At 33.2% G+C, this 18,447-nt stretch overlaps 1 protein-coding gene and 1 pseudogene across 1 annotated transcript; both read left to right on the top strand.

Annotated features, from left to right (window-relative positions):
- Positions 1 to 6,400: 6,400 nt before the first annotated feature.
- LOC105965136 (cytochrome P450 76T24) lies at positions 6,401 to 8,909 on the top strand. The gene is made up of 2 exons (XM_012989657.2): positions 6,401 to 7,347; positions 8,212 to 8,909. Exons 1-2 carry the CDS (start codon positions 6,463 to 6,465, stop codon positions 8,812 to 8,814), a joined length of 1,488 nt encoding a protein of 495 aa, XP_012845111.2. The 5' UTR covers positions 6,401 to 6,462; the 3' UTR covers positions 8,815 to 8,909.
- A 1,168-nt stretch (positions 8,910 to 10,077) lies between these two features.
- Positions 10,078 to 11,379, top strand: LOC148768872 (secreted RxLR effector protein 161 pseudogene; annotated as a pseudogene).
- Positions 11,380 to 18,447: the final 7,068 nt, after the last annotated feature.

Genomic DNA, 18,447 nt, shown 5'->3' with positions numbered 1-18,447 from the left:
ACCTGATAGAGAAAAAAGTTAAAAAACGAAAAAAAATAATAACAATAAATTAATAGTAATAATAAAATAATAATATATTATTCAAAAAAAAAAGAGAGAGAGAGAAAGACACGGACGGGTCATGGGATAGTAGGCTGATGGGTCATGGGGATAGTGTGTAAGGTGGATGGACATAAATGGAAAATTTGGTGGTTGAAATTTGGAGAAGGTTTTTCTCAAATTGTGGAAAATAGTTTTAGCCTTTCTCTGTTAAAAGTAGTACTAAGGGGGTTATATCAAAGAATTTTTTGTTTTTTTTTTTTTTTTTTTTTTTGCAGTCATTTTTTTTCGTAATTACTTCACATCAGATCTCGACTAGCACAATCCTGGTCCACAACAGTATATTTTATAATTGTTATTATTATTTTTATCTCCTATCATCCGGTCTATTTTCATTAATTATTCTTTGCTTCATTTATTTAATGATTAATTTCATATATCATAACAATTAAGTTTATATATGCCTGCATGGGTATAACTCAACTAGTTTCGGAGGTGGTAAGTTGGTACAATTAAGTTTATATATATATATTTTTTTTGGGAATGAGTTTGTATTATTATATTTGAATAAATATTAATGTTGCTACCAATATATCTCTAATAAATTTTATTATAATTGTTATTGTCATGTATTAAACTAATTATTATTTTCACTTTAAAATGTTATCCCGTGCAGTGCATCGCACGGAGAAAAAATGCTAATACGAAATATAAGGATATGATTTGTTGGTTAAGACAATCAATAAAATTAAATTAAGATCTACTATAAAAGTCCCAATTGTACGTAGACCAATTAATTTTGGGGTCATTACAAATAAGCCCATCAATGAGTACTTATTCATAAACAGATCCAGATAAAGAACTTCTTTACAAATAAGTCCACACATGGTTCAGATTTTTGTAAAATACTAAAATAGTCCCTCATATTTTAATATGCTCCAATTTCATCCTTAATTTAATTTAACCTCAATTTGACCCCAAATTTCACACATTATTCAATTTTGAGCTAAAACCTTATTTAAAAAAAAAATTGCCGCCAGATTCCGGCCTTGACTTTTCAATTTTTATTTTCTTCCGGATTTTTCCGCCGGTTTCCGACGTTAACTTTTTCGATTTTTTTTTTTAATTTTCTGTAACATTTTTTTTCGTTTAAACAACAATGTTGTTGTGATTGACAGTAATATTAACTGTATTACTGTTAAACAGAGTAAAATTAAATAAACTACAGTTTAGCACAATAATATTGCTATATTAGTCTCTAGCACAGTAATATTAACACAACAAAACTCATTATTATTGTGTAATAGAGTAATATTACTATATTGACCGCTCAACAAATGTAAACATAATAAAAAGCCAAAAGAATTAATATTACTCTGAGTCACAATTATATTACAATATACAATAATATTATTACGTTACTCCGTGAATAACTCAAACAAAAAAAAAAAATCAAACAAAATAATAATATTGATGTGGTTGACATCAATATTACTATCACAACAGTAATATTACCGTCAACCACAGTAATATTATTGTGTTTACAATAATAGACACTAATATTATTACGTTATTCTGTGAATAAACTCAAACAAAACAAAAAACCCAAATAATAATAATATTGATGTTGTTGACATTAATATTATTGTAAATACAGTTATTTTACTGTAAACAGCAGTAATATAATTACGTTGACTTGTCAACAAATCAAACAAAATAAAAAAAAAAGTAACAAAAAATAAAAATAAGAATATTACGTTAATTTACTGCCAACGGCAGAACAATTACATAAATGTATTGTCAACGGCAGTACAATTACGTTAATTAACTGTCATTGACAGTATAATTATGTAAATTTACTATCAGTGACAGCACAATTACGGTCAACGTTTACCGGTGGACGTAAAAAAAAAAAACAAAACAAAACAAAACAAAATATTAAAAATAAAAAAACCTTAAAAAAACACTAAAAAGGTCAACGCCGGCGAAAAAATCCGGAAGAAAAAAAAAAGCCAACGCCGGAATCCGGCGGCAAATTTCTTTTTGAATATTTTTTTAAAAAAAAGTCAAAATTGAATTTTTGTGGTCAAAATTGCATTTTTTGTGGACAAAATTAATGAAATTGGGATTACAATTAAGAATTGGGTATAAAGGATTGGGGGTAATATTGGTATGTACATGAATATTTCTTTTATTTATAATAAATATTAAAAGAATGGGCTTATTGGTGAAAGAAATATAACCCATAAACCTAGAATAATAAATAATTAAAGATGCTTGGTTGGAGACTTATGCACAAAAACCCTATTAATTAGGTACACATTGGCCTTCCCCCATTAATTAGGTACACATTGGCCTTCCCCCATTTTCTTCATTGGATGATAACTTAAAAAAGTCAACGCCGGAAACCGGCGGAAAAAAGTAAATAAATCGAAAAGTCAACGCCGGAATCCGGCGGCAAATAAAGTTTTTTGAAAAAAAAAAGTTTTTGAAAAAGAAAGTCAAAATTGGATTTTCTGGTCAAAATTGAATTTTTGTGGATAAAATTGATTAAATTGGGGTTACAATTAAGAATTGAGTATAAATAGTAAGGGAATTATATTGTCATATACATGAATGTTATCTTTATTTATCATAAATAGTAAGGGATGAGTTTATTGTTGAAAGAGATATGACCATAAACCTAGAATAATAAAGATGTTTGATTGCGGATTTATGCACCAAAACCCCATTAGTTAGGTACACACAATGGGCTTCCCTCATTTTCTTTGTTGGATGATGACTTTGATTCTTTTTCGTTTGTTATTTTCAAGGTACATAATTATGTCTTGTCTTCTCCAATACCAATCCATTTTGCAGAATTGAATTTTTAACACGCTATTGTGACATTTAATGTTATACACATTTTGTAAGTGCTTTTTTTCCCTAAGAGTACATGTTTCACACGGCATCTGGATTTTTGATGTTGGAACTAGGGTTGGACATGGGTCGATTTTAATATCGGCCGACTGATTCACTTTCGATCCGGATTGTTTAGCCTATAGTATTTAATGGGCAGGTAATTTTAACCGACACATATGCATGTATAGATGGGTCAGTCAAATCGGTTGGTTTGATAATATCAGGTCAATCGACTTTTTTAATTATAAAAAATTATTATAAACATTTAATTGTAATTCTTATTTTCTTAACGTTGAAATTATATATAAAATAAGTCAAACTTAAAAACTCGAATCACAAATTTATAAACCTTTACGTACTATTTCTATTTTTTTTTTATATTTACATACTGTAGACACAATTTTTATCGGTGACAGTAATTTAACTGTTAATTGACCTTTTTTTTCTTAAAAAAATATTTTAATTAATATTACTGTGTCTTGACTGCTAACTTACTATCTCTAGCAGTTATTTAACTATTGGTGACAGTAATTTAACTGTTAATTGACTTTTTTTTCTTAAAAAAATATTTTAATTAATATTACTGTCAGGACTGCTAAGTTCTATCTCCAGCAGTTACTTAACTGTCGGAGACGGTAATTTAACTGTTAATTGACTTTTTATTTTTTGAAATTTTGTTTTTTTCTTAAAAGACATTATTTTAATTAATATTACTGTCTTGACTCCTAAATTACTGTCTCCAACAGTAATTTAAGTGTCTGAGACAGTAAGATTATTGTATTAAATTAATTTTATTGTCTTGGCCTGCATTTTTGTTGTCTTCGACAGTAATATTATTGTCTCCGACCGTAATATTACTGTCTCATGCAATAATATTACTGTTTGGGGCTGTAATATTACTGTTCGGGAAAATAATATTCATAATATTACTGTCCCAAACAGTAAGCTTATTGTCTGATACAGTAATTTAGCAGCTAAGACAGTAATATTAATTAAAATATTTTTTTCTAAGAAAAAACAAAATTTCAAAAAAAAAATCCAAAAAAAAAGTCGACGCCGGAATCTGGCGGGAAAAAAAATTCAGAAAAAAAATTATTTTCTGAAAAAAAAAATTCAAAAATTTATTTAAATGGGGTTAATGTGATATATTTGTTTAAATTCGGGGTCAATGTGTAATATTAAGAAAGTTAGAGTCTAATGGATGGAATTAATAAAATTGTATTATGGAGGGTATTTTATAATAAAGACATGGGGATGGGTTTATTTGAAAGACTGTTTTTTTTTTGTGGACCAATGTGCATTTAAGTCCCTTGTCATGTCCTTTTTTGCCATTTTCCCTTATTTTATTTATTTATTACGTTAAATGTAATATGTTTTATATTTCCTTCCCACTTTCTTCACTTTCTTATCCAACCTACTCCTTTTTTTCTTGAGTTAATTGCATAGAACACTATGTGAAAAGTCTAATTGTCGGAAAAGTTCTTATGTTAAAAAAAATAACATTGACCCCCTATGATGAGTTTTATTTAGTCTACGGCGCCTTTTATCATCTTTTGCTGTTGGCTTTCATGAAATGACTAAACTACCCTAATTAAAATACTATAGGTAAAATATAATTTTATTTATGTAAGAAAAACAAAAAACAAAAGAAAAAGAAAAATAGAATAATGAGAGAAAGGGGCAGCAACTCATTTTCTTCCTCAACAACACCTGCTATTCCCAAGGCATAATGAGGAAGAGGCGGCGGACGGTTGCGTGGTCGTAGGAGGGGTGGAAGGAGTGGGGATGGGAGGAGCGGTGGACGACGACGAGGATGCGGTGTAGGCGGACGAGGGAGTTGCGCAGTCGGCGGAGCTATTGGATAAATTAAGAAACCTATGGTAGAGAAATTAAAGTGGAAGTGTGTGAATTTGTGTGTGTTACTACGTGTTTTTTTATTTCTATGGGAGAGATGGCTTTATTGAAAAATAGCAGGGACTAAATTGAAACTATTGAAAATTTCATTTTGGACACAAAAATATTGGGGTTATTCTATAATTTTTTAAATTTCTGATTTAAAGGGAATTTAAGTCTTTTCGAGCTGAAAAAACGGGACTCCCACTCACATAATTGGCGAGTGTATTGCACGATCATGGGCTAGGGGGTTTAATGGCTTTGACTATATTTCATAGAGGGTAAATATTAATACTTTTAACACGGGAACTTTTCCGACAATTAGACTTATCACAGGGGTGCCACTTGTTAAAAACTCTTTTTTCTTAATGAATTTATATTTCACTCTCATCTCCCCTTTCTCTTTCTTCTTTCTTCTTCCTCATCATTTTTCACATGTCACTTTTCACGCAGAAGCCTCCCTCCTCTTCTTCGCTTCTTTTCTTTTTTTATTTTTATTTTTTTCTCTATGTTTATGATTTATTCTCTCCATTTCCACGCATATACTTTCCTCCACTTCTCTTTTTTTCGTTTTTTTCTTCATTCTTTCTTTCACCTTCTTCCTTTTCTCTTTTCTTCAATCGATAGATATGGCAGCTACCACTTTGATTGGATGAGATACGACCCAAAACCGCCTAGATCTGTTCACCCACAACCTACTCGGACAAGATCAGTCACCCCGGCCACTTCCGAGACAGATCCGACAATGACATGTCCTTTTGAATTAAAACCCGGTTCTTGGACTGGTTCCCGGGTTTTCCGGTTCTTACCGGCCCAACCCATATTTTGATAGTTGACTCGGGTTTTTGGCCAATGTGGGTTTTCCCATCTAACCGGATCGGACATAGCGACGGTTCGCGGTTGAACCAGTCGGACCGACCGGTTTGCTCCGGTTTTCAAACTATTGATAGAATGTATAGTCAATTTAAGGGTTATAACGATAACAGTATAAAAAGATAAATAATTCATGATTATCATTATTATAAAGTGATATATAATATGAGATAAATATTTTATGTCCAAAGTGACGATTGATATATTGTTGGAAGATGATTTATCATAGATATTCAAGGATAATATAGTACATTAGATAAAATAGTCTATTAGGATTAGTTAAAAGATTACAAATTGGGTAAATTAGTATTGATATCTTAAATTTAGGTTTTTTAGATACAATAATATTTTTTGGGACATTTCGGTGATAAGAGTTTGTAAAAAGGACTCTTTAACAATTTTTCCTAAAAAAATATATATTATGAGCCGTCTAACTACCATTGTTTCATTTCATAACTCTACGTCATGGCTTAGATAACAATCTCTACGGTGTAATTTGATTGCCAAAATAAGATTCAATAATCTAATATAAATTAAATTGTTTTATTGAAACGGGGAAGGTTAAGCAAAAAAGCTCCCTAAATATTTCTTAGTCCATGCGGGAAGTTATTGGATTTACCAAATATCACGTAAAGTCCAAATGTTTAGTTAATCATGGATAATCTCCCATGCCAAACAAGCCCTATATATACAGGTGATCCAAAAGCTTGGAACTCAACTCAAACAAAGCATCATTTCATTTCTACTATCCCTCCCATGGATTTTCCAACATTTCTTCTGGCTGTCTTATCCATCATTTGGATATCTACCATGATTCTTACATTAAATTCCAGGGCCCGAAAGTCATCCAAACTCCCTCCAGGCCCGAATAGATTCCCCATAATAGGCAACATCCTCGAAATCGGGCCGAAACCACACAAATCACTCGCCAAATTAGCAGCCAAATACGGGCCGGTGATGTCACTAAAACTCGGTACATTAACAACAGTAATCATCTCCTCCCCCAAAGCCGCAAAAACAGTGCTTCAAACACACGATTTATCCTTCTCCAGCAGAACAGTTCCCGGCGCCGTCGAATCCCTCAGCCACCACGAATTCTCCATGGTGTGGCTCCCCGTCGAGCATCAATGGCGGAAGCTCCGAAAATTATGCCAAGAGCAGATGTTTTCCGTCGCCAGGCTGGACGCCAGCCAGGGTTTGAGGAGAGAGAAGCTCCGGAAGCTCCGCGGCTACGTCGCAGCCTGCTCCGAAACGGGCCGGGCCGTGGATATCGGCGATGCCGCATTCACGACGGCGTTGAATTTGATGTCGGCGACTCTTTTCTCGTTGGAGTTCGCGCCGGAGTTCGATTCCGATTCTTCGCAGGAGATGAAGGATGTTGTTTGGGGGGTGATGAAATGCACCGGTAGCCCTAATTTTGCGGATTATTTCCCCATTCTGAAATCGGTCGATCCTCAGGGAATCCTCAAAGAAGCAAAGATTTATTTCCAGAAGCTGTTTGTTATTTTTGATGGGATAATTGAGGATAAGTTAAAATCTGGGGGTGAAAGTGGGAAACAAGATTTGTTGGAGGCCTTGATTGAAATTAACCGAAGGGATGAGAATGAATTAACCAAAAATGACATCAAGCATCTCCTGCTGGTAAGTTCTCTACTCGTTTCCCCCAAAAGAAAGAAGTTCTACACTACTTTTTTTTTTTTTTTTTTTTTTTTTTTTTATATATATATATTTCACATTTTTTTAGCTAAACTTAAGTTGTCAACTAGGTTTGGAAATAAATTCAAACTTTTCAATATTAATTCAACAAAATATGAATAAAAAAAAGATAATTTGGCAAAATTTTAAATAAAATATTAAATAATTTAGGAAGGATATATTTGTATAAAATTTTTTTCGTTTTTTCTTTCTCTTTTCTGGGAGTTACTTAAATGTTATTGGACCCAAAGTTATTTTATATTACCATAATTTAAATGGTAAATGGGTACCCGTGGGTACCCAGATATTCGTGGTAATGGTTCTGGTATTTCTATTAACTTTTTAAATGAGTTTAGTATGGTAATGATTTGGATATTGCACTCTTTCGAGTGTACCCGCTTAGCTGCTATCCCTAATATAGGTGCCTACAAATAAAAGATAATAAGTACCAAATTGAAATCATTATAGCTTTTGAAATATGAATGAATTTCAAGAATCCGAATATTTTAAAGTTGGAATTGGAATCAATTTTTTACTTCAGAAAAAACTGATTTCTTAGATTAATTTATCTCCGTTACATCCGACTTTCACCGATCTAAATTATGAAAAAAACAAGATAAACTTCTGCATTTGTATTTGTTGAACAAAAGATACCAAATACAGACATTGCAAAACGAGAGATTTGATTTATTATTTAATTGAGTAATAATGTGAAATCACAGGGTCACCCGATTCCGATTCCAATATCATTCTCAACCACGTGATTCTGGATGAAGATAACATTTGTTTTTCCTTTGATTTATTTGTTAGGATTTATTCGTAGCTGGAACGGACACTACAATTGCAACAGTGGAATGGGCGATGGCGGAATTACTAAAACACCCTCATAAAATGTGTCGTGTCAGAGAAGAAATCAGGGACACCGTTGGAGAAAATGTAGAAGTTGAAGAATCTGACATCTCCCGGCTCCCCTACCTACAGGCGGTGGTTAAAGAGACGTTCCGCCTCCACCCCGCCGCCCCTTTCCTGGTTCCCCACAAGGCCGACGCCGACGTCGAAATCGACGGCTACACCATCCCGAAAAACGCCCAGGTTCTTATTAATGTGTGGGCGAGCGGCAGAGATCCCGACACATGGCTGGAGGCGGAATCATTCTCGCCGGAGAGGTTTATGGATGGCCGGCAGATAGATTTCAGGGGGAAAGATTTCGAGCTTATTCCGTTCGGATCGGGGAGGAGGATTTGCCCGGGTTTGCCGTTGGCTTATCGAATGGTGCACCTCATGTTGGCGAATTTTGTCGGAAGTTTTGAATGGAGGTTAGATGGAGATTGTAAGGAAATCGATATGGATGATAAATTTGGACTTACGCTTCAAAAGGCCATACCTCTGAAAGTTGTTCCTATGAAACTATAGAGTTTAGTAGGACATGGAATAAGATTGAATAAGATCGTTTGATGTAACACGGAAACTTCAACTTCTTAACGTTGTAGACGCATAAAATTAATTAATTAGTTAATTAAATTAGCCAATTAAATTGTGTCTAAATTAAATTATATATTCTCTTACAAGACAAGTCATGGAGATAAATATTAGTTAATTATTGGCGAATATAATTGTTTCTTCTCTTTCAAGTTTTAAGAGATACATATCAAATTTATAAGGGGTTTTTGTGCATAAGTCCCCAACCAAGTATTTTATTATTATAGGCTTAGGGGCTATATATCTTTCACCAATAAGTCCATCCCTTTAATATTTATTATAAATAAAGGAAACATTCATGTATATGACAATATTACCCCAAGGCTATGATGAAGCACTTAGTGACTTAGATTTTAGTCACTGGCTCAAGGCTATGAAATCCGAAATGAATTCAATGTACGCGAACCATGTATTGGAAATTGTAGAACCAGCAGATGGGATTCCTCCAATAGGATGCAAGTGGATCTACAAGAGGAAAAGAGGCGCAGACGGAAAGGTGGAAACCTTTAAAGCAAGACTAGTGGCGAAGGGGTTTACTTAAAAAGAAGGGATCGATTATGAGGAAACTTTTTCGCCAGTAGCCATACTTAAGTCTATACGCATTCTTCTCTCAATCGCCGCCTATTTCGATTATGAAATATGGCAGGTGGACGTCAAGACAACTTTCCTAAATGGAAGTCTTGAAGAGCGCATCTATATGATGCAACCCGATATGGTTTCGTGGCCAAAGGCCAAGAACACATGGTATGCAAGCTTAAGAAGTCCATTTGTGGACTTAAGCAAGCATCGATATCATGGAACATCCGTTTTTAAGCAGTTAAATCTTTTGGTTTTGATCAATGTCCGGATGAACCATGGGTGTACAAGAAGTGCAACGGAAACGTAGTGGTGTTTTTTGTATTGTACGTAGATGACATACTCCTCATAGGAAATGATGTGGGAGTACTATCATCAGTTAGGGTATGGCTATCGAGTCAATTCGATATGAAAGACTTGGGTGAGGCTGCATATATTCTTGGGATCAAGCTATTGTGAGATCGCAAGAATAAGATGCTAGGGCTCTCACAGACAAGTTATATCGACACAGTCCTTGCCCGTTTTTGCATGCAAGAATCAAAGAAAGGTTCGTTACCTTTCAGGCATGGAATCTCACTATCTAAGGATCAATGTCCTAAGACATCCGACCAGATAGAAATAATGAAGGCGATTCCATACGCTTCGGCAATAGGAAGTCTCATTGACGCAGAACGGAAGCACGGTAAAGAATTAATTTCTACGAAACAATCCTATAGAACAAAATAACATTCGGAATCCACCGAAAACTCTGGAATCCACCAGAAAAATAGAGAAAACTCTAAATATTTTATTAAAATTCGAAAGTCTTCTCAAAATAAAGTCATACGGCAATACTAATAAAACTGAAAACCCTAATTAAACTAAGAAAATACTAAAATTTACCAAAAACGGCAAAAATGAGTTAGATTCTGATTCTATTAGATCTCGTAATATTGGGAACAACCCAATTTACGGAATCCTAATCCGATTTTTCTATAATTTGATATTAATTTTCTAACAATTTCCAAAACTAGCAAAAACAAACTTTTAGGAGTCTAAACGACGTTGGATTGCTGAAATTTGACGTGATCCATGAGCTTTGCTCATGATTTTTGTTCCTTGCGCCGTTTCACTTGAGATAGAGTTTGTTTCGTACTCAAATACAATTTGAGTTCGTAGAAAACCCTTATTTTTCCATAATTTCTTTCGATATTTCCACCAATGCCCATAAATAACTCTTCTCCGAATTAAGTAGTTATTTTGCAATTTGAATCCAATTTGACGTTCCTTATCACTCATGTACGCTATGCTATGCACTAGACCGGATATCTGCTATGTCGTGGGCATAGTGAGCCGATATCAGTCTAACCCAGGAGAAGAGCATTGGACCGCAGTAAAGCATATTCTCAAGTATCTTCGTAGAACAAGAGATTATATACTAGTTTACCAAGGCGAGAACATAATGCCGATAGGATACACCGACTCGGATTTCCAAGCCGATAGGGATTCTAGAAAATCCACATCGGGCTATGTGTTTACTTTGGGAGGAGGAGCTATTAGTTGGAGAAGTATCAAGCAATCTTGTATTGCTGAATCAACTATGGAAGCCGTGTATGTTGCGGCTTCAGAGGCAGCAAAGGAGGCATTATGGCTTAGGAATTTTCTCATGGACTTGAGAGTGGTTCCAACAGCTCGATCGGCTATGACACTGTACTGCAATAACATCGGGGTAGTTGCCAATTCGAAGGAACCTAGAGCTCACAAGAAGGGAAAGCACATTGAGCGCAAGTACCACATTATTCGAGATTTCGTTGGTCGAGGAGACGGGTGGTTACAAAGATAGCATTGGAAGACAACCTGGCAGATCCATTCACGAAGAGCCTTGCAGTGAAGACTTTCAATAAACACGTAGATGGCCGGATTAGGGTTGAGATGTATAACTGAATGGCTTTAGTCTAAGTGGGAGATTGTTAGGATAGTAGAGGGAAAGCCTTGTTTTTATCTACATGAACTATTTAATTTTGAATAAAGTTTATTCATTTCAGTCATTTATGATAATCAATGCATGTGTGTTTCTAGTACCTTAAATTAGATATTGATTAATTGTTAATTGATTAAACGTACAAGTCTATTATTTTAATAGTATTCGAAATGGTGTGCTACGGCGTACAGAGAGATCATTTCGAAAGTTCGTTTAGAATATAAAGATTAAACGTTCACAATCTATATGTAATTGGACTAACCATTGGTAAATGATTGTAGCACAATATTTTAGTGATTGGTCTTGATCACGGTAAACAGAGGATAACTTTTTTAGTTATCGTTTTGACTTATTGTGCTAGCACACCCGGCATGTGTTGAACAGGAAAAAGTGAAATATTTGTTTCATCACTGATTAAATATGAAACTATATTATTTCTAGGTTTACGAGAAATTACTTAACCTCTTAATCTCTAGATAATCAACGTACACATTTAATTGGTGATCTCTACTTTGATGTCACAATGGGAGAGATTCCTATATTGAGTCAAATGAGCCCTAGTGCGTTGGGTAAAGACACTAAGAATAAATAGGTGAAAATTTATTATCGAAAGGAATTCGCATCTCTTAAATATGGGATTGAATAATGACCCTTGAGTAGCTTATGAGTTTTGTTTATGTCAGAAACTCGGCCGAGTGGATTTCGTATCCGACATACACAAATAAGTTAGGCGGGAAAGATTCAGATAATATGCCAAGCTATTTTATTTTTCAGTGAATAAATTAATTGGTGGTCATTTGATCTTGTTAATGCGAGGAGAAATTAAGTAATGATAAACGGGAGCTCGAAATGTAGTTTTGTGAATACAATTGGGAGTCAATAATTATTTGGTATTGGAAAATAAATAATTATTTAATATTTAATTAAATGAATTTCTTTTAGAATTTGGATTTAATTAATTGTTAAATTGCCCGTATTGTATTTTCTTCTTTAGTCCCTATTGTATCCCAATAGATATTTCTAATTCATTGAGAAAATAGAATTAAATCAGGTAAATAAGGTGAAAGGTAAATTGGAAAATTATTTGGCTTATTTTAGCCTATAATTTTCGGCTATAGCAAGAAGGGGAAGAGAAGGGATTTTTCCTTGGACTCTTTTCCTACTTGGACTCCTTCCAGAATATTTGGAGATAAGATGAAGGAAAATTGGAGTCCTTTAGGACTAAATTTTCGGCCCCTATGCTAGAGTTGGAGGAAGATATAAATCTTCAATCCTTCTCCTAGTGCAACTCTTTCTAGACCCTTATATATATAGTACTTGATGGAAGAGAAAAATCACTTGTTCCATAAGATAGTAGTGGCCGATTTTTTGCTAGAAAACTAAGCAAAAATATTTTCTCTTCTCTTTCATTATTTTCTTAGATTATAGAGTTAGATATTTTTCTAGGTACAATCCCACAATCGTAGAAAAATAAATTCGGGATATACAATAGAAGATTAGAGGTTTATAGAGCAGAACATAAATCCCGAATTTTTTGAGCAGTCCTGCGAAGAAATTCACCATAAATCAACCGTTAATCGGATATGCTCGAAATTTATACAGTTGCTTCCTAATCTTTAGTTCTACAATCCGTCTGGAGGATTTCTCGATCGAACCAACGGTCGCCGAGATATGCTCGAAATTTATACAGTAGCTTCCTAATCTTTCCGTCTGGAGGATTTCTCGATCGAATCAACGGTCGCGGAGATATCGGTGAAGGAAGAGGACTGGAAATTCCTGGACAGCACCGCATCGAAGGTTGAAGGCTTGATGTAGATCCTTGTCCCTGCGCCGAAGATAGTTTGGATCTGCTCTTCGAAACGTAGGTCCATAGATTAGATTTATTCCGCTTTAATTAAATCAAATATATGCATGCTAATTAAGATTTAAAATTCGGCTAATCTAGAACCTCATACGAATTTTCATTAGCGCCTTGGCTTCACATCCCAATACCCCTCCCCTAATTAATTATATATATTCTTTAGCAAATGATTATCGTACCTACTAAAGTATTTTGGTAGAGCAACGTCACTCCATATTATAAAAATGGCACTTTACAAATAAACCCATCAATGGGTACTTATTCATAAAGAGGTCCACACAATAAAAATTTTGACAAAAAAGTCCACACATGCTGAAAATGTATAGTGGGAGGTTTATGCAATCCTGCGATTGCATATTCTTCTAGATATACAGTGTATGCTTTTACATCAGATGACGGCCCCATAGATTTGTTCTATGGAAGGGAGAGATGTTGAGTTGCGAGTCTTTGAGTCTAAGAGGGAGATTCTTAGGATAGTAGACTAAAAGTCTCGCTTTTAGCTAGATAATTTTATTATTGAATTAATAAAATAGTATATTATCATTTTATGAGAATCTGCACTAGGGTATTCAATGCATTTAATTGAAGGTTTGTCAATTAATTAAAAGCATAAGTCTAATATTCTAATAATATTCGACATGGTGTCCTATGGCGCACAGAAAGATTATTTAGAAAGTTCGTTTAGAATATAAAGATAAACGTTCACAATCTAGATGGAAATGGACTAACCATTTGTAAAAGATTGTAGCACAATATTTAAGTGATTGGTCTTAATCACAGTAAAGAGAGAATAACTTTTGTAGTTATTGTTTTGACTTATTGTGCTAGTACACCCGGCATGTGTTGAACCGGCAAAGTGAAATAATTGTTTCATCACTGTTCATAAATGAAACTGTATTATTTCTAGGTGACAGTAAATTACTTACTCTCTTAATCCCTAGATAATTAACGTACACATTTGATTGATGACCTCTACTTTGATGTCATAGTGGAGAGCTTCCTATATTGAGTCAAATGGCCCCAATGCATTGGATAGAGACATTAAGAATTAATAGGTGGAAATTAATTATCGAAAGGAATCCACATCTGTGAAATATGGGATTGATAATAACCCTTGAGTAGCTTATAAGATTTGTCTATGCCAAGTTCTGGCCTGGTGGATTTCGTATCCGACATATTCAAATAAGTTAAGCGGGTAAGACTCATGAAAAGAAACTATTTAATTTATTTAGCAGTGAATAAATTATTTGGTGGTTATAAGATATCTTAGTGTGGGGAGAATCTAATTTATGATCAACCGGAGCTCGAATGTAATATTTGAGAATATAAATGGAAGTTCAACAATTATTTGGTAGTGGTAAATAAATAATTATTTAATGATTAATTAAATGAATTCTTTTAAGAGTTTGGATTTAATTAATTATTAGTTGTCCGATTTAAATTAATAGATGTATTCGACTTAATTTAAGAAAATAATTTGAATTTTAAAAGATTAAATTAATTTTGCGTAGACCCCGCTTGTGTTGCACAACCATGCACCAAATTCCCTTATGCTATAAAAAAACTTGCATAAAATCTCCTCTATACTTAACGGTGTTAACTTTTAACGGAAAAGGGGATTTCGTGCAAAGTAAAATGAAATACAAGGAGATTTTACACAAGAAAAAAAACACAAGGGGGTTTGGCGAAGGTTTTCCTTAATACAGATGGGTTTTATGTTGTTTACCCCCATATCAACTTGAAAAATGATACATATAAAATATAAAATCTCAGCAGTTTAATTATTGGGAGGATCCGTATAATTTGCCAGTAGTTTCAAATCAAGAATCCCAGTAGTTTCAAATCGAAAATAAAAAAGAGGTTGTGAGTGCCAATAAAATTCATGAAAAGTGTGCAAGCAGAACAAACCCAAGTCCTAGTAGCCCCGCTAAATGGTGATTTAACATAGATTCTACATCTTGAAACCAAGCCAATTTTGGGGCCGCTTTATGATAATGAAACCAACCAGCAAAAAGCATTAACGCGGCAAAGACCAATGCACCGATTGCGGTACAATAGAGTTGTAATTCACTAGTTATTCCAGATGCTCGCCAAATCTGGAAAAAAAAACCCAGAGGTTATTTGTATTCATCGGAAACCCCCGCCCACATCACCATTCAATATTTCTTGGCCCACTATTGGCCAAACCACCTGGGCACTTGGCCCAATGTGAGTTGGATCACTTAGCCACGCTTCATAATTGGAAAAACGAGCACCGTGGAAACACATGCCGCTCAGCCAAAGAAACATGATGGAGAGTTGACCGAAATGGGCACTAAATACTTTTCGAGAAATCTCCTCCAAATCATTGGTATGGCTATCGAAATCGTGAGCATCAGCAAAAACAAAAAGGCTGAAATACACGTACTAGTAATCACCGATCTCACGCACTAACCAAAATATAATCCACGGCGTTGAAATATTTTTTGTTCAATTATGCTTAGGGTTTAAGCATAATACACAGGTCTGGAATTATATTTAACGATATATATATATATATGTATATATATATATATATGAGTAAAAAGCAGTTTACCCCCTAAACAAATGCCCGTTTTGCACTTTGCCCCCCAAACAAAAAAAATTTGCACGTTCTTACCTAAACTCCGCTTTTTGTTGCACGGTGGCTCAAAATTGGAATTTTCAGGCCATTTTGACCGGAATCTTCCACACGTGCTTTTCACGTGAGTTTTAAAGGGGCAAAAGAGTCTATTCACTTACCTTCTTCATAAAAAAACAAAAAAAAAAAAGATTGCAATAAATTTAATTCACGTGAGTTTTTTTTTTTTTTGTTTTTTTATGAAGAAGGTAAGTGAATAGACTCTTTTGCCCCTTTAAAACTCACGTGAAAAGCACGTGTGGAAGATTCCGGTCAAAATGGCTTGAAAATTCCAATTTTGAGCCACCGTGCAACAAAAACCGGAGTTTAGGTAAGAACGTGCAAATTTTTTTTGTTTGGGGGGCAAAGTGCAAAACGGGCATTTGTTTAGGGGGTAAACTGCTTTTTACTCATATATATATATATATATATATATATATATATATATATATATATATATATATATATATATATATATATATATATATATATATATATATATATGTATATATATGAAGGAGGGTGTTGAGGGAATATGCTAAAATATTTGAGGGTAATTTAGTATTTTGAATGTTAAAGTAATTAAACAAAAAAGATCTTAAATAAATGGGGAAATATGCAATACCCCCATCATTTGAAAAATATTTTGATTTAAACTCAATTGACTTTAAAGACTTTTTCCATAACCCAAATCCCAATTTAAATTAGTGAGACCCCCCTTATCAGATATGATAAGACTAAAATACCCCTATGGGTTAGGGTTTTAATTTTATTCCTCATTCTTATCTATATGAGGGGTTTATTGCTAATGACCCCTAAATAAAAAAGGTAGGGGTAAGTATTTTTTTTTTTTAAAACAGCTTATAAGATGTCCAACAGCTTATTTTTGAAATTTTAAAGATCTTAAACATCTTATCGGATGTTTTGAACCACTTATAAGCTTAGCCAAAGAGGCTCTAAGTTGTTACATCTTATTTTAGGATTAATTTTTAGAGTGTTTAGATAATAAGTATATTTCCAATTTTTACTCATGATTATAAGATCTTAAAACAAAAGATGGGGTAGAGGTATTTTTTTAAAAAAGATCTTATTTGCTCTCCAACAACTTATTTTAAAAAATTAAGATTTTTTTTTTTAATTTACCAAACACTTGGGAAGAGCTTATAAGCTCTAAAACATCTTATAAGCTCCTTTTAACATCTTATAAGCTTAGCCAAACACCCTCTAATTTTCAACTGCAATTATCTTATATATAAAGAAAAAAATACTAGAGTAACCTAAGAAAACCTAATGGCATATTTGTAAAAAAAACTATTTAATATTGGGAAAATTAGAGAAAAGCCCCCCATCTAGGAAATATAGTTAAGGAAACTCCCCCTCCCAAAAATAATTAGAGAAAACCCCCTTATCTAATATTCCACACATGTTGATATTTTTATAATTCCAAAACTACCCTTAATTGTCTATTATACTTTTTCAAAACTCTAATCTTATTTTTAATTTTATTCCGCCGCGTTTCTCTCTTCTCTTCTTCTCTGCGTTTCTCTCTTCTCTGTTTTCTCTCTTCTCTATTTTCTTCTTTTTTTTCTTTTTTTTCGGCAATCTTCTCCCCGTTGTTGCCGCCACCGCCGCCGGAAGATGGAGAAAGAAAGAAGAGGAATCACTCGTCGTCGGCGTGTGGAGGAGAAACACTCTTCCTTATTGATTTCAATTGTATAAATCATTTATAATGTTTGTATATTTTTTTGTTTTGTAATACATAGTTGATTTTGCATTTTTTTGCAGTTGTGATTTTTTATTTTTAGATGCAGATTCTTAATCGACTATGATTCACATCATAGTCGATTAATATGCTTCATTGACTCCAATTTTAATTTTTATTTTTATTTTTTGTTTATTGATTCAATTGTATAAATCAATTATAATTTTTGTATATTGTTTGTTTTTGTAAAATATAGTTGAGTTTGCATTTTTGTAGTTGTGATTTGTTATTTTTAGTAGCCGGTTCCTTAATCGACTATACTTCATCCTAGTCGATTTAATATGCTTCATAGTTGATTAACATACCTGATAGAGAATAAAAGTTAAAAAACGAAAAAAATTAATAATAATAAATTAATAATAATAATAATAATAATAATAATAATAATAATAATAATAATAATAATAATAATAATAATAATAATAATAATAATAATAATAATAATAATAATAATAATAATAATAATAATAATAATAATAATAATAATAATAATAATAATAATAATAATAATAATAATAATAATAATATATTATTAAAAAAAAAGGAAAAAAAAAAAAAAGAGAGAGAGAAAGACACGGATGGGTCATGGGGATAGTGTGTAATGTGGAGGGACATAAATGGAAAAATGGGTGGCTGAAATTTGGAGTGGGTTTTTCTCAACTTGTGCAAAATAGTTTGGGTCTTTCTCTATTAAAAGAAGTATTGAGGGGGTTATATCAAAGAATTTTTTTTATTTTTTTTCTTGTAGTCATTTTTTTTCCTAATTACTT

This window comes from Erythranthe guttata, chromosome 8 (genome assembly GCF_056151865.1).
Source record: "Erythranthe guttata isolate IM_541 chromosome 8, IM_541, whole genome shotgun sequence".
In the NCBI taxonomy this organism is placed as follows: domain Eukaryota; kingdom Viridiplantae; phylum Streptophyta; class Magnoliopsida; order Lamiales; family Phrymaceae; genus Erythranthe; species Erythranthe guttata.
Note: the sequence above shows the minus strand (reverse complement) of the source record. Positions and strands in the feature narration are given on the sequence as shown.